This window comes from Rhamphochromis sp. 'chilingali', assembly GCF_963969265.1.
Source record: "Rhamphochromis sp. 'chilingali' genome assembly, chromosome: 7".
In the NCBI taxonomy this organism is placed as follows: Eukaryota; Metazoa; Chordata; class Actinopteri; order Cichliformes; family Cichlidae; genus Rhamphochromis; species Rhamphochromis sp. 'chilingali'.
This window is the reverse complement of record NC_137934.1, coordinates 2748586-2769719: the sequence shown is the minus strand read 5'-3', so window position 1 is coordinate 2769719 and position 21134 is coordinate 2748586. Positions and strand designations below refer to the sequence as shown.

The 21134-nt window shown below is 44.7% G+C and overlaps 2 protein-coding genes across 10 annotated transcripts in view; both read right to left on the bottom strand.

Annotated features, from left to right (window-relative positions):
* Positions 1-16: 16 nt before the first annotated feature.
* LOC308399787 (putative nuclease HARBI1) lies at positions 17-3074 on the bottom strand (the record flags this gene model as incomplete). The annotated part of the gene is made up of 5 exons (XM_080887221.1): positions 2471-3074; positions 2282-2394; positions 2085-2196; positions 1658-2004; positions 17-28 (listed from the first exon to the last, which is right to left on the bottom strand). Exons 1-5 carry the CDS (start codon positions 2901-2903, stop codon positions 17-19), a joined length of 1017 nt encoding a protein of 338 aa, XP_080743347.1. The 5' UTR covers positions 2904-3074.
* A 1343-nt stretch (positions 3075-4417) lies between these two features.
* The window catches only part of sgip1a (SH3GL interacting endocytic adaptor 1a), an 82254-nt gene continuing 65537 nt past the window's right edge, over positions 4418-21134 (bottom strand). For all 9 annotated transcript variants that reach the window (XM_080886219.1, XM_080886226.1, XM_080886222.1 and 6 more), the window contains 10 exons: positions 20208-20329; positions 19774-19927; positions 16280-16339; positions 15222-15333; positions 10948-11103; positions 9708-9843; positions 9377-9579; positions 9063-9127; positions 8336-8500; positions 4418-7900 (listed from right to left, as the gene is read on the bottom strand). In XM_080886219.1, coding sequence (XP_080742345.1) covers positions 7878-7900; positions 8336-8500; positions 9063-9127; positions 9377-9579; positions 9708-9843; positions 10948-11103; positions 15222-15333; positions 16280-16339; positions 19774-19927; positions 20208-20329 — 1196 coding nt within the window. In that variant the 3' untranslated portion in view covers positions 4418-7877. The remainder of the gene's footprint in view (positions 7901-8335; positions 8501-9062; positions 9128-9376; positions 9580-9707; positions 9844-10947; positions 11104-15221; positions 15334-16279; positions 16340-19773; positions 19928-20207; positions 20330-21134) is intronic.

The window sequence follows — 21134 nt, the reverse complement described above, 5'->3', positions numbered from 1 at the left end:
AAGGTTTGTTTGTTTTTTACTCCAAATACTGGACAACGTGTGAACGTATCAAACTGGATCACTAAGACCCCCCCACGCAAAAGTAAGCAAGTATGTACACAAGTACATGAATAAGTAACTAAACCAGCTGGCAGACCAGGGCCCTATTTCAGGAAGCCGGTTTAGAAAACTCCGAGTGAAAAACGACACTCAGGGTTGAGTAACCCCGAACTGTCCAACTCGGAATATTCGGTTTCAGAAAGGCTGATAACAATTAGTTCAGTCAACGCGGAGTTGCTTTAACCCCAAGTTAAGCGCGCGCACGAGGATACATAAAGCCCTGATAAGCGGAGCACAGATTAAGCGAGTCACCATGGAGACGGAGGGAAAGAAGGCGCGGTCAATGTATTTTACAGCGCTTGAGGCCGAAATTCTGATGGCAGCATATGCCGATAACATGCCAATTTTGCGGAAAAAAAGTTACACAGCCTCAGCTGCAAAAGAAAGGGAGCATGCATGGCAAAACATAGCCGACAGAGTCAATGCGTGAGTGTTAATTTAAACATTGATCTAGGGATTTCCACCCATTTAACACGTTATTTTATTATATTTTATTTTTCATTTTATACATTTTATTTTGTGATGTGATGTGAGCGCAGGTGCAACCCAACAGGCCCCAAACGTGCCTGGCAGCAAGTAAAAATGAAATATAAAAATATAGTCCAAACAGGTAAGGTGTAATTGTAGTATGAGCCACAGTGCTTGGTCTGTTTGTCCGATGTAAATCAATTGCAGTTAGAGGCTACATTAATTTTCTTTCTGTAAGCACTTATTGAAATTATCTGAGCACATTACAAGTACATATTTGCTTACTCTGTATGCTCAAATGTGACCCGTTATGGCAAACAGAAAAAAAGCGGAGGCCTGAAAAACAGGTGGGGGTCCTCCACCACCACCACTCACAGAGGCTGAGCAGTTGGCCCTCAGCCAAAACAGTGGGCGCCCTGTGGCTGAAGGCATCTCTGCGGGGACATCCTCTGAGTCAATAACCCCGCAAGACACAAGTGCCTACATAGGGGGTAAATTCAAAATAATACATGATGTGCATACATCCTTTCTTCACAGTCACCTTTGCAGTGCTACTCATTCATTTGATAAACTCTTCACCATAATGGATTATTTTGTAGTGAAGTTATTTTCCTACTGATTTTGCCTTCCCTCAGTCTTGGTTGTCTTTGAGAGCATAATGACAATGAAGTGTAAGGTGATTGGTATATGTTTGTTAATTGCCATTTGGTCCCTTGTAAGTTATAAGTGACCTGTATAAACCTCATATTCTATCAGTTGATGGTGATGGTGTACTGCATCTGGTGCAGCCTCCTGTTGAGCCAGACCAACATGCAGTTGTGAGTAATACTCCACAGATTATATGAGGTTACAGTAGAACAGCAATGTTGTTAACTTCTTTACTACAGGAAAATAATGAAGAAACATTGACAGCTGTTACAGAGGAGGAAGCAACAGAGACACTTTATGAGGTTTACATCTTTTAATACTTTGTGTACAGGAAATACAGGCGACCAATAAAGCCAGTTGAACAAAAAATCTGTTTATTCTTCTTTCAACATGTTGAGGTGATGGGTCAAAAGAAATGATTGTGACATATGGTGTCTCTGACTGTACTTCCATCTTGTATGTCCGTGCGAGGGTCAGGATGTTCATGGTTTGGCTCACTGCTGATGTTTGGTTCAGAAGGACAGTGTTCTCCTCTAATTGTGGCAATGTTGTGAAGAATCACACATGCCACAATAATGTCACATGCCCTTTCTGGGGTGACCCTGAGTCTTTGCAGGCACTGGAACCGGGCCTTAAGCATTCCGATAGTCATTTCAATTCTGGCTCTTGTCCTGCAATTAGCCAGATTATATCGCTGCTGTGGGCCCGGTTCAGGGTCAGAGTAAGGGGTAAGCAAATAGGGTAAACATGGATACCCCCTATCACCAAGCAAGTAGCCAGTGAACTCTCCTAAGACAGAAGGATACACTTCAGTTCAAATGTCCCTGAAGCAATTGGTCTTTATATATTTTAAAGTATTCTCAACTCACCATGTCCAAATTTTGTGCTCAGTGTACATTCACGGAATATTTGTGAGTCATGGACAGAGCCTGGCCACTTGGCTTCCACATTTGTGATAATGTTGGCAGCATCACATATGATCTTCACAGTGCAGAGAACACGAATTAGCATCCATTACTATAATGAAATAATTTGTTAGTTTGAAATGCTACAGGGAACTATGTACCTGTACATTAATGCTGTGGAAAGACTTCCTGTTCACATAGTCTCCTTCATTTACTGAAGGAGCAATGATTGGAATGTGAGTGCCATCTGTACAGCCAATCACGCCTGGGAACCCTGAAAATAAATGTGCAATTTAAGTAGTAGTCCAAGTATCACCACATCATGAATTAAGTTTTGGTCATCCTGATACCTGCAATTTTGTGGCATCCCTCTTTGATAAATCTTGTGGGTCTGTGACCGGGGAACACCACAAACGAGTACAGGAGACGTTTCAGTGCAACTGTAACATTCCTGACTGCCCGACAGACGGTAGCCTTGGAAACGTGCTCAGCGTCACCAATATTATACAGAAAGCTCCCGTTTGCAAAAAACCGAAGTGCAATACAAATAATATGTACAGAACTGAGAGAATGTCCGCGATGTGTCACATGAGCAATATTAGGCCTGAGGATGTTATTAAAATAACTTATAGATTGTGCTGAAAAACTGTAACGTTCGCACAGAAAATCATCAGGAAATGATAAAATGTCCAAACGCGCTCTGATCACTCTCTCCCGGCGGAGAGCTCTGCGGAGAATTTGGGCTTCACGATCTACTGGCTCTTCAAGGAAGGAGCACGCCATGTCTGACACTTCCTACTGTCAGGTTTCCGACAAAGGGGCGGAGACAGTCAGGGTTAGTTGTAGTAAACCTGCTAGGGGGCAGGTTAGCTTCACGGCGTGTGTCGTCATAGTGACTCACTCAGGCTTCAGCTGAACTCGCTTTGTGAAACCGAAAACCCAGAGTTTTCGTTAACTCAGGGTATACTTACTCAGAGTTTGCACTAAACCGGCTTCCTGAAACAGGGCCCAGGTGTGCACAAACGCCCACACACCACTTACACATGACCCTTAGGCAACAACCCGGCCCCGCCTACAAGGGGTGGTACTTAGAGCAGGTTTCACCTCTCACGTAAGCACGCAACAAGAAAATAAACTACACTCTTAACCAGCTACAAATCCACCAACTCCTCTATGCTCTTATTCTAAATCCAGCTTCAGTCAATTAGCATTTTATGAAGTAAAGGAAAGCGCAATAGCATCAATAACCTGTGGTTTATTTTCCCTGGGTGAATTTTATTAATTCAAGTTGATTCCACTATATCATTTTCTATTATTTTCTATGAAACAATAGCATCTTTGGCCTGGCTAGCTCCTGTCAGGCTTTGGGCTCAAAATGACCATAGAATCCATATTTACAGTGTTAGCTGTCCTAGCGTACGTGGCACACAAACTAGCTTAGACTGACGGGAAGAATGAAACTGATTTTACACGTGGAAATCATTAAAGCTTTAAAATTCAGCTAATTTAATGAGATGGTGGCAGAGCAGACAGGATTAAGGGAACATCAAAGCTACTGTGGTTCATCCTCAGAGGTGTATGTGTGTTTGGACCAAATTGGATGGGAATCCATCCTGTAGCTGTCAGGATTCCCCCGACAGGAAAATTCAGAAGATTGTAATCCTGCTGCCATCATGTGCAAATCACACTAACCAGCCACTTGTACAAATGCAAACATAATCAAATTATGGCCTTCAGTTCTAGCCATGACCAGCAGTTTACCACTGGATACAGGTTTACATACCTTGGTTTTAACCACTTGTTACAATGAAGGAACACAGAAGAGCATCTGTGAACCATGATGTAGTAGCAGAAGAACACAGTAGTTGCCAGCTGTTTAGTGCCACAATGTCACAAAGCTCAAATCATCTCAAACTGATGTCTTGAACATGTCGTAACCTCACTGTACTCAAATGGGCTGCAGAGCCTCCAGATCTCAAGCCAGCACACTTTGGTTTGGTGGACCAGAAGATTTACATCATGGACGTGCAGCCGACAAATATGACCGTGTGATGCTATCACGTCAACACAGATCCAAATCTGAGGAATATTTTCAGCAACCTGTTGAAGCTGTGCAGTGAAGAATGGCGGCAGTTCTAAGGGCAAAATTAATTAAACAAAATCCGTCCCATATTTTTTGGGGGATATTTCAGCCAAGGTCAAAAGTTTGGACTAACATCGCTAAAGCAACCTGCTGAATGGGAACAAATAAAACCTCACAATATTACTTCATAGAAGGAAAACAGCAAACACAAACATCCAGTTATAACTTTTATTGGTTTTGGAAAGAAGCAAACTAAATTTCTCAGATCATCTTAGCGTTGTTATGTACTGTACAAACAGCTTTCACATGTGTTTGAGGTTAATGGTAAAGAACCAAAAAGCATTCTTGCTTATAGCACACAAACACACTCGTTGCTCTCGTCTCAACATTAACACAAGGTAACTGACACTCAGCACAACACGTCATTTCAGCACTATTGTCACAAAGCCCCACCGTTTGACCGCATGCTTTGCATCCAATAATACTGCAGGATGAATTCGCCATGAAGATGAAGCTTTTGTGTTTTGATGCACTGAAAATTTTAAACGCTGTTTCCAGAAATACAGTGAAAAAGGTTTGTGATCAAACAGACGTGTAACCATAAGTGTAGGAGTAATTCTACACTGATGCACCGTGGGTGGCATGTGTGGTGGGCTTCTGTAGATAATGCTGTAGTGACTGTTGCACTGTTTAGCTTAAAGAAGGTAGCAGCATTGTCTCGGGCATGTGGTCTTCCATTTAGCTCGATGAAAGACTGACATGACTGAAAAAATGCGTCACCAAACAAAAGTATTATCAAGAACTAAACGGCACCAATCATCCATCGTTCCTCACACCAACAAAATGCAACTTTGCCGTTCTCTCAGCCTGGGTCTGCACAAGATCAAAGTACAAATGAACAGACTCATTTGAACTGCAGGGCCCAAAAACTATCCAATCAGATGTACTGCATCGCTGAATTGGTGTACTGACGTCAGGATACCGTCCTAAATCCGCTCGAAATGCTTGAGAGCTCTTAGAGGACCGTGATTGGTTACATTTAGTTGATTGCCAACACAGAGTACAGTACAGAGGTTTTTCGATTACACTTCACGCACACTTTTTGTTCTTCACGTTGAGTGTCGGAGCATTCAGGAAGTTCAGCATCATCAGCACAGTGTTTTTCACATTAAACAACACATTTTTTTTTTATCCATTTAAAAAATATTCAGCTTATTCTCCTTAGCAAGGGACTGACTGTCTGGGGTACACACACATAAAAGACGAAAAAACAAAACGTAAAACAAAAAAAGAAAAAGAAAGCATTTTGGTCGACTTAACCTCGCTCCACAACCTCATTTAAATCATGTCATCTCACAGAGACCGTTACAATTATGCAAAATAAAGCCATGGATTCAAGCACTGGCTGGATGACTGGGATTTGCTCACGATATGAGGGTATGATATGAGGGAGTTTAGGTACCAGTGAGGTAAATGGAAACAGGAAGGAAGGTTTTCTTGTGATCCGCCGTCAAACTGAAGGTAGAGGAAAGAACTGAGAACACTAGATGATCAGGGTTTCCTTATTGTTTTATTACAGCTAAGTTTGAAGTAAGGAAATGAGCTGGTCCCAGTAAACAGTTCCTGTTCCAATACTAGTACCATGGTCACTAAACTTCATCTCTGCAGCCGTTTTTATTGTTTTTGTCTTCCTTGAAGGATGAGTTTGACATTTTGGGGGGAAAAACTAACCTTGGCCAGGAGCCATATTGGTTAGCTTAGCAGAAAAACTGAAACGGGAGGGAAACGGCTAAGCTAGCGTTGCTAAAATATAAGAGGCTAAAACATCTACAGAGTTTGATGCTTTCTTCTCTTGAGAGTGCGCACTGCAGCACAGCAATGTGATTTACTGGCATGCTAATGGGATGAGTGCACGTTCACTGCAGTATCCCTGGTGATTTAGCATATTAGCATGCTAAAATTAGCTCACCAGAACGAGCATAAATAAGGCTAGGGGAACTGTTGAGGGAACATTTATTTAATAAACCAAAGTCATGAACTAATGAAAAGTCTGACCTGGTGATGGCGCAAGAGAAAATGACAGGGTGTTACTAAAATGCTGCCTTTTATCCTGACAGAGACATTAACGTCTAGCGTGGATGAACGCCATTAGCATTTTCGGACCCATGCAGTACTCTCAAGCTAAATAAACTTGTTAATGACGAATACAACAGGGTGTTTTTACACCCTTGTATTAAAGAAGAAACATGACACTGTGTATTAATCAGCTTTCTAGGTGCTGACAGACACAGACTGGCAAGCCTTTCCCGGCCTTTTTAGCATGCTAGCAGTTTCCTGGCGGATGTCACACGCATCATCCAAAAATGTCAAACTTATTCCTCAAAGCGTGAATCTTGGCCATGTAATAGCTAACTCTACATTAACACTGCTTTCACAAAGCATTACACAGAATCCAGAAAGATATTTATCTTTTGTCTTTAAATTACCCCTCCCCCACCCATATATAGGTCAATTCTTCTGTTGCACTTGAGTTAAAAAATTATATCTGAAATAAATTCAAAAAATTAGACCTTATACTGTACACAGGTTACCCAACTACACAGATAACAAAAAATGAGAAGGAATTTAAATATTTATACCTTTAAGGGTTCGAGTCGTGTGATACCATTCAAACTCTATTCATATACAGAATCACGTTTTATACAACGAGTCATTGTCATCAATAAATAAAAATAGAATGCTGTCATGTACTCTGCAGTCTAACACTGCTGTCCTGTGAACAACAGGAAGGCTATCTGACGATACGAGGAAAACACCAAACGCCCTTTAAGATATACATTTTCGACTTAAATGACACTTTGTACACTTCTTTTGTTCTGACACGAAAACATAGTTCCTTATTTTACCAGTGAAACTGACTAGTCATTGCAGCTGCCTAACATCCTTACAACCTGCATGCGAGTGTATATAACAGAGAAATAGAATAGTGGCTTGACTGGCTAACTGGTGTCTTTAGCAGGATGTGTCATGTAATACCAGCAGGCGATGCTTGGAAATCTAGTTTCATACAGGTCGTACACAAGCACCAAGAAGAAGGACCCACTTTTACCTGTGACAGCTGATGGTGTGTCATGTGAAGCAGCTACATGGATCAGTGCAAAACAGTGAGTACACCTCTCGTATTCTTATCCCAGAGGTTGAGGACCGGGCTGTTTACTAACTTCATCCCATCCAACTCTGGATGTGTTCAGATTTGATGCACGTCTGACCACAACGAGGATTTTTTTTTTAAATGGCCCAAATTTTCACATTAACAAGAATTAAAAATCTGTTCCTTCCTTGTTTGGTCAGGCAGCTGCAGTGAAAAACTTTAAAAACACCACCACACGTTGACCAGAGGAGGACGGAGACAGAGGCACAGACTACAGAGGAGGAAAGAACCCATTTGTGTCTAAGTGCAGCAATACAGATGTTATGAAATGAATACAAATACAATAATTACATGACCTATAACAGTTCCACAATGTTATATGCAAGTTATACAATACTGCTGGGCGGGCTGCAGACCTGTTGTGTGGGTTCAGAAAAGGATCACAGAGTCTGTCTGGTGTCCGTCTGTCCTCTGTCCTCGGCGTCGACCTCAGTCCACTGCGTTCACTTTGTTCAGCGATGGGTCAGTTATCAGCCAGGTATTTTCCTGAAAGACGTCAATTAGAAACTAAGTGCTTATCTGTATAAATGAGATGTGATATTTCATTAGTTTTATGTTTTATTAAGTAGCTGCAATGAAAGGATTCAAACTTATTCTACTCAGGTAAGCTTTACCAAGTTACTAAAATAATCCTAAAACTGACTTTTATTACTGTGTGGATTCATCTAAGTCTTTTCAAGTCCTACTATATGCACATTATCTTAACCTAAACATACATAAAGGAAAATGTTTACAGTGTAACTGGTGGGAGTTGTATTTCCAGGAACTACAATCAGTATTTAAAAAAGTTTAAAGAGATAAAACATGGATTTTATATGTTCAATAACCAGTTTATAAACTTGTTAACATTCGGGAATTGGCTGGCTAAGCTTTCGTGTAGCAGTAATGAATATTTTATTTTGAAAACCCCATCTGACAGACCTGCAGCAAACCTCTTCTTGATGAGCGAGAAGCGGTACCCTGGCCCAGCCAGCTCGATGTCACAGCCTGACAGGGTGCTGCCTTCGCTGGTAAACTGCACCGCCAGTGGAGCCGGTTTACTCGGACCTTCTGTTAGCTGAAAGCGTGCTAACAACGAGCCCACACCTGAGGGATCAGAATGAGAGGATGAGACCAAGCCCCAAAATGTTTAATATTTAGAAACCACAAAAGCAAATATGTAACAACATGAAAAATGGGCAACATCTCTACAACTGCAGATCTCATCTTAAAGAGAATTCATAATCTAGTTTCGTGTCTTCATCCTGGAGGTCAGGTCACTGATGGGTGTCCTTGCCATGTAAATGACAGTGTGGGTCTAATGATGGCAGGTTGCGATCTGGAGCACAAATCAAACTCAACTTGGTCAGAAGAAACTGTGTAAATACTCCACAGCTGCTACCGTGGGCACTCGTTTACTTTATCCCATTAAAAAATAAAAGCTCATTGTAAACATCAGCTTTGGTGAAGTAACTGTATCACTGCTGTCCAACAGGGGGCAGTGTTTACTGTGGGCATGATGCACCAGACTTCCTCTCCATCTTGTCGTCCTCATCTGCGGTTGTTCCATTTTCAGCATTTGTACACCAGCCACACACATGCACCACGTGTCCTCCCAACATTTATGTTATTTAAAGAAACAGGTTAAATCATCATTCAAAAGAAATACCTCCATTTTCAGATTTGTGGGAGATATCGGGGATCTTCCACAGGATTCGTTGCTGGTCTGCATTCCTACCAGGATTAGGAATAAGAGAAAACCATTAAAGGATACAACATAAACAGGTGAACAGGTCATTGAAGGTTAACCTCAAAACCTGACAGCAAATAAATGCACGGCACTCCCAGATATGGCACAGGATTTTATCTCTTGTCTAAATAACATTTGGAGCAATAAATGCATCAAACTGCCTCCTTTACCCCCTTAATCTGTTCAGCTGTGTAGCTTAATACTGTGTAACAACAAGTCTAGAAAGACCGTACCATGCAGCAGGAGGTAGGACAGCCTGTAGCTTTGAAACGCCTCCATCAACGGGGACGAGGAACTGAACGTTGTTGAGGGCCATCGGCGTCGACATGGCCTCCCCGTTGTATTTGTAGTCTATCCTCAAGTCAGTGCTGGTGGGCTCACACCTCCAGCTCACTGCCAGGTTCAGAGGAGTCGACTGGAGGCCCTGTGTTGACACCTGGCAAACACGTGGTTTGATAAAAGCCTGTTCACACTGAAACACCCTAAACAGCTGAACATGCTTCGACTGAAGGAGTTGAGTGTTTGGGATTTAAGCTACTCTCAAAATCCCAAATCCAAGGTTACCTGATACTTGAGCATGTCCACGTTGTAGTACGTCGCTTGTGGTTTCTGCTCTGCCACCTTCTTTAAATGCGATATCAGGTTTGGCATATTCACCCAGAAGTCCTTGCTGTCAGCCTTGGCTTGCGTGGTGGTGTCGCTGGTGGAGGAATCGCAGTAAAGAGCCCGATCACAATTCAGACGTTTCACAGGACTGTGGTGATTTTCTATTGAAGTGACTAAACACAGCCATTAGACTTCAGCGGTGTGCTGGTACGAAACGACTGTTCAACCACTTTTTCCTCACAGAGTCAGTGTGACCCAACGATGATCCAGATGTGGTTGGTGGTCGTTAGATCACACAGACTTTACAGGTGCTGAGAATAAAGTAAAAACTATTTTTAAGTTGCTTTTCTAAAAACAAGAAACGCGCAGGAGGCTGGAAAACATCAACATTTGACAGCTGTAATAAACAAATGAATCATAATTAAAAACAATGTTTATTCTACTGTGAGGTCACATGACTTCATGCTATAATGATGTGTGATATTTTGCATAATTTAATATTTAATTTTAAAGATCACATCAGGCGGTTTATCAGGCGTTTCACAACAAGTGCAACACGGTTATCTGCCTGCACACTCAGACGACCTCATGATGACTCCACACTTACTCAGCGCTCATTTTGGAAACAAGCTCACAAAATTTACTCATCTGAAGTGGTCAAAAGACCCCGAATAAACCACAGGGGGTTGTAGATGTTTGATGAGTCAGTTCACTAGCACATGTCAGCGCTGCAAACATGGAAACATTCACGCCATCACCTCGACCTCCCCAAAACCCCTTTACTCCTTTTTGTTGGTCACATGTTGCTCTCCTGATGTTTTACAGTCTGTGTGACATCAAACTTGCTGTGTCACCATAGATAATAAGGTGACTTGCATAACAAAAGTCATTAAAATTTAATGTCAAGTGTGGCATGCTTATTAAAAATAAGTATCGCACATGCTCTGTAAGTGAAATTAAAATGATGCATAATTTGCAACAGGTACATTGATTTGGTTTTAATCACGTTTGGTTACACGGGACCACATATAACATGTTAGGTATTACTGGGTGACGCTAAAGTTAGACAATAATGTATTTAGATTTAGTTATGTATTCCCAGAAAGGTTGGCTCGATCTTTTCACATCTTCCAGCAAAAGCTGAGTTTTTATTTTTATTTTTTTAACTGAAATGTTGAGTTTACGGTGGTGTCATTACCAGCAGAGGAGCTGGGGGTTAGGCAGCACATGCTCCAGTCGACTGTAGTTGGTTATGCTGAAGGTTAGCACGGCGGGGGACGGGTTATTGGCAAAGTGCCGCGTGATTCCCGCCGGAAACGACAAAACCATCTCACCTATGATCTTCACAACACACCTGAGAAAGAGAAGAGAGAGTAACACTGCATGAAAGACTGCAGAGAGACACACAAATGCACAAATCACACATGACTTCATTTCCTTTTGATAATAAAACTAAACACACAGTCTTAATGCGTTTCTGCTATTGACTGAATCACTACATTAAAAGCTCTGCCAATCACAGCTCACACACTATTACAGCAGTAAAGCCCCGATCAGAAGCAAAATCAATAACACATTAGTTCATCCTAATCCACAACTCAGAGCAACAAAAGCAAACTTTACCTGTTTACATGACTCTGCAGGAGGAAATTCAAGTACAAAACATACAAAACTGGATTCATTGTAACAAAATCCACCAACACTGTTCTTATGTGTTTATAGTCTATAGTTCAACCAAGTGTTTGTTAGTGGACCTGTATACTTCCTCACATATTCACTATAAACACTGTGTGACAGGATTGTGGATGTTTGACCATATTAACTACAAACACATAATGCTGTAAACACATGTGTGTGTCCAGAGCTCATCAGATGCTTCATAAATCAAACTGTCATTTCTGACAAATCACTCCTCCTTGAATCGCTACCTTATCGTGGTGGAGGGGTTTGTGTGTCACAGGGATCCCAGGGGCTATGTTGTCTGGGGGCTTTTGCCCCCTGGTAGGGTCTCCCATGGCAAATTGGCCCTGGGTGAGGGACCAGACAAAGAGCGATTCATAAGACCCTTATGAAAAGGAAACCGAGGGAACAGTTTACCCTGCCCGGGATAGGGTTACCGGGGCCTCGCCCTGGAGCCAGGCCCGGGGAGGGTGCCCGAGGGCGAGCGTCTGGTGGCCGGGCCTTAGTCCATGGGGCCCGGCCGGGCACAGCCCGAAGAGGAGACATGGGCCCATCCTCCCACAGGCCCACCACCCGCAGGAGGTGCCATAGGGGTCGGGTGCATTGTGTGCCGGGTGGCGGCCAGGAGCGGAGGCCCTGGCGGACTGACCCCCGGCTGCCAAGACTGGCAATAGGGACATGGAATGTCACCTCTCTGGTGGGGAAGGAGCCTGAGTTAGTGCGTGAGGTTGAGAGGTACCGGCTAGATATAGTCGGGCTCACCTCTACACATGGCTTGGGCTCTGGAACCAGTCTCCTGGAGAGGGGCTGGACTCTGTCTCAGTCTGGAGTTGCCCTTGGTGAGAGGCGGCGGGCTGGGGTGGGTATCCTAATATCCCCTCGGCTTGCTGCCGGTACGTTGGGGTTTTTCCCGGTGGACGAGAGGGTTTGTTCCCTGCGCCTTAGGGTCGGGGAACGGGTCCTGACTGTCATCTGCGCTTATGCGCCGAGTGGCAGTTCAGAGTACCCAGCCTTCTTAGAGTCCCTGGGGGGGGGGTGCTGGAGGGTGCTCCACCTGGAGACTCTGTTGTCCTGCTGGGAGACTTCAATGCTCACGTGGGTAACGACAGCGAGACCTGGAGGGGCGTGATTGGGAGGAACGGCCTCCCTGATCTGAACCCGAGCGGTGCTCTGTTATTGGACTTCTGTGCTAATCACAGTTTGGCCATAACGAACACCCTGTTCGAACATAAGAGTGTCCATAAGTGCACGTGGCACCAGGACGCTCTAGGCCGTAGGTCGATGATCGATTTTGTAATCGTATCAGCAGACCTGCGACCATATGTTCTGGACACTCGGGTAAAGAGAGGGGCTGAGCTGTCAACTGATCACCACCTGGTGGTGAGTTGGATCAGGTGGCGGGGGAAGACGCTGGACAGACCTGGTGCACCTAAACGCGTAGTGAGGGTGTGCTGGGAACGTCTAGCAGAGGCCCCAGTCCGCGAGATCTTCAACGCACACCTCCGGCAGAGCTTCAACAGCATTCCGAGGGAGACTGGGGACATTGAGTCCGAATGGACCATGTTCAGCGTCTCCATTGCCGAAGCTGCTGCATTGAGCTGCGGCCGCAAGGTGGTTGGTGCCTGCCGTGGTGGTAATCCCCGAACCAAATGGTGGACACCAGAGGTGAAGGGAGCCACTAGGCTGAAGAAGGAGTCCTATCGGGCTTGGTTAGCCTGTGGGACTCCGGAGGCAGCCGACAGGTATCGACAGGCCAAGTGGAATGCGGCTCGGGCAGTGGCTGAAGCAAAAACTCGGGTGTGGGAGGAGTTCGGAGAGGCGATGGAAAAAGACTTTCGGACTGCCTCGAAGAGATTCTGGCAAACCGTCAGACGTCTCAGGAGGGGAAAGCGGTGCTCTACCTGCACTGTGTATAGTGCTGGCGGAGCGCTGCTGATGTCGACTGAGAAAATTGTCAGGCGGTGGAAGGAATACTTCGAGGACCTCCTTAATCCCACTGACACGTCTTCCGAGGAGGAAGCAGAGTCTGGGGATGAGGGGAATGACCCGCCAATTTCCAGGGGCGAGGTCACTGAGGCAGTTAAACAACTCCTTGGTGGCAGAGCCCCTGGTGTTGATGAGATCCGCCCCGAGTTCCTGAAGGCTCTGGACGTTGTAGGGCTGTCCTGGTTGACACGCCTCTGCAATGTTGCGTGGAGATCAGGGGCAGTACCTGTGGACTGGCAGACCGGGGTGGTGGTCCCCATCTTTAAGAAAGGGGACCGGAGTGCGTGTTCCAACTACAGGGGGATCACACTCCTCAGCCTCCCTGGGAAAGTCTATGCCAGGGTGCTGGAAAGGAGAGTTCGTCCGTTAGTCGAACCTCGGATACAGGAGGAACAATGCGGTTTTCGTCCTGGTCGCGGAACACTGGACCAGCTCTTTATCCTCTCCAGGATACTTGAGGGTGCATGGGAGTTTGCCCAACCAGTCTACATGTGTTTTGTGGACTTGGAGAAGGCATTCGACCGTGTCCCTCGGGGTGTCCTGTGGGAGGTGTTGCGGGAATATGGGGTGTCTGGCCCATTGCTACGGGCCATTCGATCCCTATACAACCGTTGCAAGAGCTTGGTTCGCATTGCCGGCAATAAGTCGGACTCGTTCCCGGTGGGTGATGGGCTCCGCCAGGGCTGCCCTTTGTCTCCGGTTCTGTTCATAATTTTTATGGACAGGATTTCTAGGCGCAGCCAAGTGGCGGAGGGCTTTCGCTTTGGTGGCCTCAGAATCTCATCTCTGATTTTTGCAGATGATGTGGTTCTGTTGGCTTCATCGGGTGAGGGCCTCCAGCTCGCACTGGAACGGTTCGCAGCCGAGTGTGAAGCAGCGGGAATGAGGATCAGCACCTCCAAATCTGAGGCCATGGTTCTCAGCCGGAAAAGGGTGGAGTGCCCACTCCGGGTCGGGGATGAGTTCCTGCCCCAAGTGGAGGAGTTCAAGTATCTCGGGGTCTTGTTTGCGAGTGATGGGAGAAGGGAGCCGGAGATCGACAGACGGATTGGGGCTGCAGCTGCAGTAATGCGGACGCTGCACCGGTCCGTCGTGGTGAAGAGGGAGCTGAGTGTAAAAGCGAGGCTCTCAATTTACCGGTCGATCTACGTCCCTACCCTCACCTATGGCCACGAGCTGTGGGTAGTGACCGAAAGAACGAGATCACGGATACAAGCGGCAGAAATGAGCTTCCTCCGAAGGGTGGCTGGCCTCTCCCTTAGAGATAGGGTGAGAAGTTCGGCCATCCGGGAGGGGCTCAGAGTAGAGCAGCTGCTGCTCCACATCGAAAGGAGCCAGCTGAGGTGGTTCGGGCATCTGACAAGGATGCCCCCTGGGCGCCTCCTGGGTGAGGTGTTCCAGGCATGGCCCACCGGGAGGAGGCCCCGGGGCAGACCCAGGACACGCTGGAGAGATTATATCTCTCGGCTGGCCTGGGAACGCCTTGGTATTCCCCCGGATAAGCTGGAGGAGGTGGCTGGGGAGAGGGAGGTCTGGGCCTCTTTGCTTAGGCTGCTGCCCCCGCGACCTGGCCCCGGACAAAGCGGATGAGGATGGATGGATGGATGGACAAAAGCATCAAACAAACATTACAGCCGCTTTAGATGGTAAACTGGGACAAACTTAATAAACCCCGTCGACCATTATCCCTTAAATATTGTGGTAAAACGTAGTCAAACTTTTTTTACTCATCATCCACACAAAAATAAATAAATATTGAAATAGCCTAGTCAGGGTTTTCTACTGTGACAGGTAAAGAAGACCTACTTGTTGGGATCGGCTCCTTTAAAGAAGGTGTTGACTGTTTCCGTGAACGCAGCCGCCACAGGAAGCGTGTCCTGAGCTCCCATGGTGAGAGGACTGGGCCCTCGAGAGCAGCCTACGAGTAACCAACCCACACGTACACATTTGTAATTAAAATAAATGCTGTGCTCCACTGTTGCTGTTTGATTTGTTGAGGTTGCTGTCAGAGACAGAATTACATTCAAATTATAACCATTTTTTAATTCTTAAGCCTAAATTTGATATTAATATATCCAAACTTCAGCCCTGAATACAAACACTTCAGCAGAAATCACTACATGAAAAATAGATGATCCAAATCTTAAACTACGCTCTCTGTGTCAAACTGTGTGTGGAGAAAATAAGGAACGAAACATGAACAAATTAAGAGTGATGAAATGAAATGAAACAAATACTGGTGTTAGTAAAGAGGCACGAAAACAGCACATTATATGTACGGATGATACCCATTTCTCTCTGCTCTTTGACTGTGAACTGCTTCCAATGTCTCCCTCAGATTAATGCATTTCTACACAGTGGGTTATACATGTCTGTTTTTAACTGAATAAGCACAGCTGGATGTTTTTAAAAAGAGACAGAGGCAGACATAGAGCAAGGCAGATGTGCATGCGTACTCCAGACATGCTGACAATTTTTGTATTTTTTGGACAAGATCAAAGATCATCAGAGAGCCCAAGATCAAACACCCAACAGGTAAAATGATGACAGTACAGAGAAAAGTGATTAGTAAAGTAGACAAAGACTGATGAGTCTTTAGGGAATGAATCAGTGCAGACATGATGAAAATGAACATCATCATCAGAAGAAGTTAGAGGGAGATATTGCACCGCATATCTGGCTCTAGGTGAGGGGGCTCAGTCAGGGCGATAGCATGGCCAGGGTTAGGGTAATGAAGGGATGATGATGATGGAGGAGCCAAGAGGGGAAGGAGGAAAGGGGGAGGAGAGAAGAAGGCCAAAGCTTGCACGAATGAGCCTCGTAATAACGTGTGTGCGCGCTACCCTGTTGCAGAGAAAACTTACCTTCGAAGGTTAAATAAAACTTCCCTCTGTCAAACCATACAAGGGATGGCTGGTCATTCTCTGTGAGGGTTCGAGGGTAGAGGGAGGGAGGGGGTCGGGAAAGGAGGACGAGGAGGAGGGAGGAGGTACAGGGATGAAAGGCGGGGAAGTGGGTGAAGAGGGGTGAGAGGGGCAAGGAGAGAAGGACAGTAGCGTGAGTCTCACATGGCAGGTCTATTACACGTCACAGTGAGGTGAAACGTGGAGGTGGAGGCTGGGGGCGAAAGAGGACAAAGGGTCGAGGAGCATGTGACAAGATGGGTGATACACAGTGGTCTTTTTTTGTTTGTGTTGGGGGAGCCAACGTTTTCTCCAAAGCAAAGCATTAGAAACAAGCTGACTTTCCAATTCAGTGACCCTAACTTTCATCAACAGATACCCGAGTGTTAAAACTGTGATCAGGTCTCACAACAGGCCTTCAGTTATGAAACACATTGACGCTGGCCGCTATGCATGAGGATGGTGTGCAGAGGGAAGCCATGAGACTGAGATCAGACGATAGCAGGGAGGCGGCGAGACTGTGGTTCGCTGCACCCCACGTTTCAGGTGCCATATGCTTTTACAAAGACACCTGAACCGCCCTCACGGACACCAGGGAAAAAAAAGAGGACGACTCAGAAAGTCCCAATTAGTAAGCAACAGAAAAAAAAAACTAGATAAACAGCTTAAACCAAATTAAACCATATTTCAGCTCATTTTCTGACTTTTTTAAATAATATAATAATAACATGGTAATGAACCTGAACACTGGTGGATCCTGTTTCCCCCAAATGCATTTAAAAGAATAAGAAACGTTAAACTGGAGCAGTAGCATTTTTCTAATGATCTGCACTCCAGCTCTAATGTGACTCCAACAGGTCTGACGGATGAAAAATTGTGTACTTTTTTGTCACGCTGACACTGTAAACTTTGCAAATGCTCCACAAAAACAGGGGAGGCCTGTTCCTCTCCATGCTATGGCCGTAGGCTCCTGTGGCTAAAGGTCTGGGAGGACTAAGAGTGTCGGGTGATGGAACGATGAGAGCGGCAGACTGCTTCAGAGAAAGAACAAAAGGGCGGGTGTTCAGATGGGGAAGGCGGGGGTCCGGTAATATGTCGGGCTCTATGTTGAAGAGAGCGTGGGCGACAGGTGTGAAAGGTGAGCGTCAGAGGTCAAGCGTGGGAGCAGACTGATGCTTTACAGCCTGGTTGAGAGATTGGTTGAACTCGAGGCCGTGTCGTGCACTCCTGTTGTAGACTGAGGATGGCATGAATACCAAGCAGCTGCTGCCTGTCTAATTCAGCCTAAATCTCACGCCAGGCTTCAAATGACTCTAAGCAGAAGCACTGATCTGACGGTACAAGTGAGCTGGTGAGTTTGAGTGCGCGTGAGAGGGAAAAGACAGACAATGTGGATCTCGAGGTCCGACAAGATAAAGAGCTCCTCAGACATGCTAACAGCACACAAACACTCAAACACACTCTTGTGCTGCAAACTGAGAGCAGAGGTATCTGGGAGCAACCGCACTGCACGCACAATGTGTGTCGCCGAGAGACGAGACAGGAGGTTGCCATGGGAACATGGCGAGACAGTCACTGGTGCACAGTCATAAAACAGAGAGAAAAGTCTTAGAAGCGGGCAGATGGGCCGGGGGGTGGGGGGCACTTTTTTTGGAGTACTATGCAGTAGATTCAGCTTTTTGTGTCACCACAGCTTTCATTTGTTTCCTGGCAGATTTCACTGTGACATCCAAGAGAATGAGCGAGAAAGACAAGGAAGAAATGACAAAGATATGCAGATAAAAAGAGACTGTTATATGCATTCGATGGCTGAGAAATGCGTGGGAAGGTATGAGGAGTAAAACAATGTAGAAGATTGGTGGTTTCACTGAAAAATGATGCCATATTCAAAAGGAAAAGAAATAATGTCTGGTGCGTCCTTACATCTGTGCACGAATCAAAGCAGATGAGTGAAAAAAGGAGGAGTAAGAAAAATGATTTGGTATGCACTGTGCTTCTAAAGCCTGACATGAGGCTACAAAACCTGTTGACCTCCATCTAAAAAAGGCACAAAACACTCACTGATGGCCTTTACCCTTCTTTGTGCACTGCGCTCCGGGTAAAGAGCATCCAAATCCAAAAACTCTCAAAACAAGCACTCACCAAACCCTTACCTAACCCGCCCCCCGTCCCCATGTGGAGGAGGAGGGGGGGTGCTTTACCCTACCTGCAAACGAATCAAAGTGTCTCTCAAAGGTGGGAAGTTTGTCTACATATACATCATCCTCTGACGAGCCAAAGAGACAAACAGCAAAAAAACAAGCAAAAAGAAATCAAACCATGAAAGACAACGAAAAATGATCAGAACTGTGATGCACATTAAATTCAAATGGGAGAAAAACAAATATATTCAATTATAATAAATATGCTGATGAAAATACAAAATTTTAAAAAGTGGTGAAACTTTAAAGGAGCAATTTAGAATATTTCATAATAAGCAGTTTCTGAGACTGTTTTCATGCACAAAGAATACAGATTAAATTAAGCGGCTGTAACAGAGACCTCAGTAAAAATGTCATTTATTCAGTCGGTCCCTGCAATTTGTTTAAAAGAGGAAGAAAGCACCCTCCAATCGGGGACTAGATTCTGCTTTTACATAACTGCTGCCTCCAGAATGTGTATTTATTATTTTTTTTAGTATTATGACTCAGCTATGTTACAGTCTACTGAGATTTGCCATTATCCACTAAAAGCTGCACTGCAGGCTCCTTTAAAACCGACTCTACAGTTATCAAGGAGTAGAAATTGTTGTGTCACTAATTCATTAAAGGATGGTTTGCACTTTAAAATTTTCATATTCTCACCTCCTACTCACACCCTGCAGAATTTCCCTGTGTTTGCGTGTTAACGTGAATCAGATACTAATATATATGTTGAGAGATATCTATAGATATATCTATCTATATCTATATCTATCTATAGATATATCTATCTATCTATATCTATATTATATATATATATATCGATATATATATATATATAATATAGATATATCTATAGATATATGTGTGTGTGTGTGTGTGTGTGTGTGTGTGTGTGTGTGTGTGTGTGTGTGTGTGTGTGTGTGTGGTTCAGGACTCTTATCTTTAGGTGTAATTAATTCTTTATCAATAAATAGAAATGTAAACAGAAAACGATCATTTGCATGTTTGTAGAAGGTTTCGCTCTGTGATACTTAGATGCTGTAAAACAACATCAAAGGTGAAACTGCTGCCATTTCCAGAAAAAAAAGAACCAAAACAAATAAAATGAGTAAATGCACAGGTGCATGACTCATGCGCACAAACGCTACATGCAAAGTTCGTAAAATGCATGTAAAACTTTTAATATAATGACAGAAGATGCCCCTGCTAGCCTCTGTGACCTCCACATCCATCAGGAGACGTGCTGCAGTGTTGAGCGGATGGTCCACACACCTGTTACAGACACAGAGAGCTCCTTGCCCACGGTAGGAGTGGTGGCGGCACTCATCGAGTTGGTGGAGGAGATGGAGGAGGTGCTCTCAGCCCTCGCCAACGGAGCAATGGGAGGAGGGCTGGCCGAGTGAATCGGTGGGCTGAATGGGCGATTCTGAACAGAGAAAGGAGACGAGACGAGAGACGGGAAGGAAACAAGAAGCGGTTTAGCATGCGGCATTTTAAATACTATGTACACAGCCGCTATAAACTCTTTGGGATTATCAAGTTAAACCCTGATTAAGATAGTCGACTTAATGATTATTCTTTTGCCAGTTCTTCCTAGACTCAAAGGCCATGTAAATAATGCCTAAATCCCCGAATCAGAGCCAAAGAACTGAAAGATATAAGAGTGACAAAATGAAAACAAAAACAACAACAAAAAAAGGTCTTACCGCATCGCCTACACTAGGTTTCCCTGGAGGAAGTTTGGGTCGTGAAGGGGGACGAGGTGGAGGGGGAGGTGGGGTGGGGTTGACTGACGACGGTGTGGCAGGTCGTACGGGTGAAGAGGAACCTGAAGAGGCGCGCAAAAAACACAAAAGGGATTAATTTAATTATTCAGTTTGGAAAACGACTAAACAAAAGGACAGAGTACCATCAGCACTCAGTAAGAAGTGTTGTTTCATTTTTCACTTCACAGGATCGCTGTCGTGATCTACTACACACCTCATATCCTCCATACAGCATTAAGAGCACACATCCCTCTACGTGCTTTACCATTGACGAAACTGGAAAAATGATTCCGCTCAGATGTTCAAACATTTCATTTTGAAAACTCGAGAGGAAATTTGATCAGTTTTATTCCTCGTTCGAAGAGCTCCTTTTTCGCCACATCGTTACATCCACTTCTTTTGGACACTGGCTCAGTACAATTAACCTAACAAAACAAACCCGCCCACACTGCTGTCTTTGTCCACGTTTCCCACATATTGGGCAGCTCAAGGACGGGTCAAAAAGCAAAAAGCTAAAAAACAAACAAAGAAAAAAAGGCACTAAAAATGCAACAAAAAGCATAGAAATTCTAAGCAAGTCAAGTTTTTAATAAAACGTGAAAGAAAAAGGCCCTGGTAACATAATACGCTCTGAGGCAAAATGCTATTGTACATAAATCTGGGCCAAAACATGACCTCTTTTCCAGGAAGAACATGCAGGATAACTGTTCCTGTGATGCAAGTTCCAACAAAAGTGGTGCAATCAGCTGAAAGAAAATCTGAGCAGGGTGCACTGCTGACATGATGCCTCAGCTCACAACACTGTCACTGTCTGTTTGCAATGACACCATTAAAATTAGCAGTTAAGTGATCAGGTGACGTGTGGGT